This window comes from Gastrolobium bilobum, unplaced genomic scaffold, assembly GCF_033153095.1.
Source record: "Gastrolobium bilobum isolate Gb01-03AN ecotype WA unplaced genomic scaffold, APGP_CSIRO_Gbil_v1 utg2182, whole genome shotgun sequence".
Taxonomy (NCBI): Eukaryota; Viridiplantae; Streptophyta; class Magnoliopsida; order Fabales; family Fabaceae; genus Gastrolobium; species Gastrolobium bilobum.
The window spans coordinates 528,692-531,083 of NW_026899651.1; the positions used below are offsets into that span (position 1 = coordinate 528,692).

General features: G+C 40.8%; 1 protein-coding gene across 1 annotated transcript; it reads left to right on the top strand.

The window, feature by feature from the left end:
- The first annotated feature begins 220 nt into the window (after positions 1–220).
- LOC133292292 (pentatricopeptide repeat-containing protein At5g66520-like) lies at positions 221–2,178 on the top strand. The gene has a single exon (XM_061490693.1). It carries the CDS (start codon positions 249–251, stop codon positions 1,914–1,916), a length of 1,668 nt encoding a protein of 555 aa, XP_061346677.1. The 5' UTR covers positions 221–248; the 3' UTR covers positions 1,917–2,178.
- The last annotated feature ends 214 nt before the right edge of the window (positions 2,179–2,392 follow it).

The window sequence follows — 2,392 nt, forward strand, 5'->3', positions numbered from 1 at the left end:
ACTCTCTCTTAATTAATACAACTTTACATCATTTAAAATGACACGTTGTTTCAAATACATAATACATGTTTTTGATTCTCAACAACCAAAAAGATAAAAAAAAAAAAAATTTACATTCTGGTACATGTTAAGCGCCAAAATTTCCGACACAGTTCTACACTTGGACTACAGGTTTATTATCCAGGTGAAAAACAAACGCATAAGAATACCCAAAAATAATAACAAATGTATAAGAATACCTCCGTTCGATGTTGATTGAAGGTTGGGTTCCTGCAAGCGGGAAAAGAAGTTTTCAACAGCACGTGTTCGCCCTATTGCAGAGTTGCAACAGCATAAAGAACCTCATTCAAATTCATAGCCAAGTAGTCCTCAATGGTCTCTCTCAGAAGAGTAACATTCTCGCCAAGCTTCTGTCTTTCTACGTAGCCTCTGGTCATCTCCAACATGCCCATAAACTTTTCTCAAATATCGATAACCCAAGTACCACCGTTTGGAACCACATGATCAGAGGCTATGCTAGGAGCCAAATGCATTGGAAATCGGTGGAATGTTATAATCAGATGGTTTCAGCTGAGGCTGAGCCTGATGGGTTCACATTCTCGTTTCTCTTGAGTGCCTGTGCCCGAGGTGGGTTGATTAGAGAAGGAGAACAGGTGCACGGGAAAGTTTTGGTAAAAGGGTATTGCTCCAATGTTTATGTGAACACAAATTTGATCAATTTCTATGCGAGGGTCGGTGGTGTTGTGCAGGCACGCCATGTGTTTGATGATATGAGCAAGAGAAGTGTTGTAAGCTGGAATTCTATACTCGCTGGGTATATTAGGTGCGGTGATTTTGATGGGGCAAGAAGGGTTTTTGATGAGATGCCCCATAGGAATGTTGTGTCTTGGACGACCATGATTGCTGGGTGTGCTCAGAATGGGAAGTCCAAACAAGCTTTGTTGTTGTTTGGTGAAATGAGGAGAGCTCGTGTGGAATTGGATCAGGTGTCATTGGTGGCAGCTTTATCAGCATGTGCTGAATTAGGGGATCTGAAGTTGGGAAGATGGATCCATAGGTATGTTCAACGGACGTTTGTTGCAAGGAACCAGCAGCAACCCTCTGTGCGCTTGGACAATGCACTCATACACATGTATGCCAGTTGTGGAATCATTGATGAAGCTTATCAAGTGTTTACCAAGATGCCTCAGAAAAGCACTGTGTCTTGGACTAGCATCATCATAGCTTTTGCAAAACAGGGCCTCGGGAAGGAAGCCCTTGATCTGTTTAAGACTATGATTAGTGATGGTGTGGGTGTAAATGAAGTAAGACCTGATGAAATAACCTTCATTGGAGTTCTTTGTGCTTGCAGCCATGCAGGATTTGTAGACGAAGGATGCCAAATTTTTGCATCCATGAACCATACTTGGGGAATCAGCCCGAGGATTGAACACTACGGATGCATAGTTGATCTCTTGAGCCGTGCTGGTTTCTTAGATGAAGCACGTGGACTTATTGAAACTATGCCTTTAAAGCCTAATGATGCATTATGGGGTGCCCTTCTTGGTGGTTGTCGAATACACAAGAATTCAGAGCTAGCATCACCAGTGGCAAAAGAGTTAGTAGCTGAGCTCAATGCTGATCAAGCTGCAGGCTATCTTGTGCTCTTGTCAAACATATATGCTTTTGCCAAAAGGTGGCAGGATGTCATTACTGTGAGACAGAAAATGATTGAGATGGGTGTGAAAAAGCCTCCAGGCCGAAGTTGGATCCAAATTAATGGAGTTGTCCATAATTTTGTGGCGGGTGACATGACTCATAAGCATTCACCTTTTATCTATGAAATCCTCTGTGAGATCACCAAGCAAGCCCATCTGGAAGGCTATGAACCAGACATAACAGAGGTTTACTTGGATGTTGAGGGATGGAAAGTATAAGAAGAATAACATAATTTTTGCCTCGTGCATTTTGGTTTTACAGTTACTTTTGGCTAGTATCTTTTCACATGGCAAGTGCCCAATTTCTATTTTTCCAAGCGGATGGTAGTAATTGCTTGTGACAGTACTACTTTCTTTGGGGCGCGTTTGGTTGAGGAATTTTTTTTTGAATACTAGGGAAATGTTATTGATAGGAAAATGGTTAGAAAGTGAGTTTGGTAGGAAAATGTAAAAAAAATTGTTTGGTTAGAAAAAAATTTACCGGGCAAATTAGGTAAGATTTATAAAGTCTATGTTTGGTTTGAGGTAAAATATAAATGGAGAAATAACTTCAAATTACAAAATAACCCTTGTAGCAAATACTATTGTCTAATAGAAGAGGGTATTTTTGGCATCCACATGTGTCCTCTTTCTCCCATTAGCCTAGGCAACTTGAAAATACCACCTTGGAAGAGGAATTTTCAACAGTATTTCCC

Coding starts and splice junctions, on each gene's coding strand:
- LOC133292292 (XM_061490693.1), top strand. CDS start 249: ATGTTGATTGAAGGTTGGGTTCCTGCAAGCGGGAAAAGAAGTTTTCAA.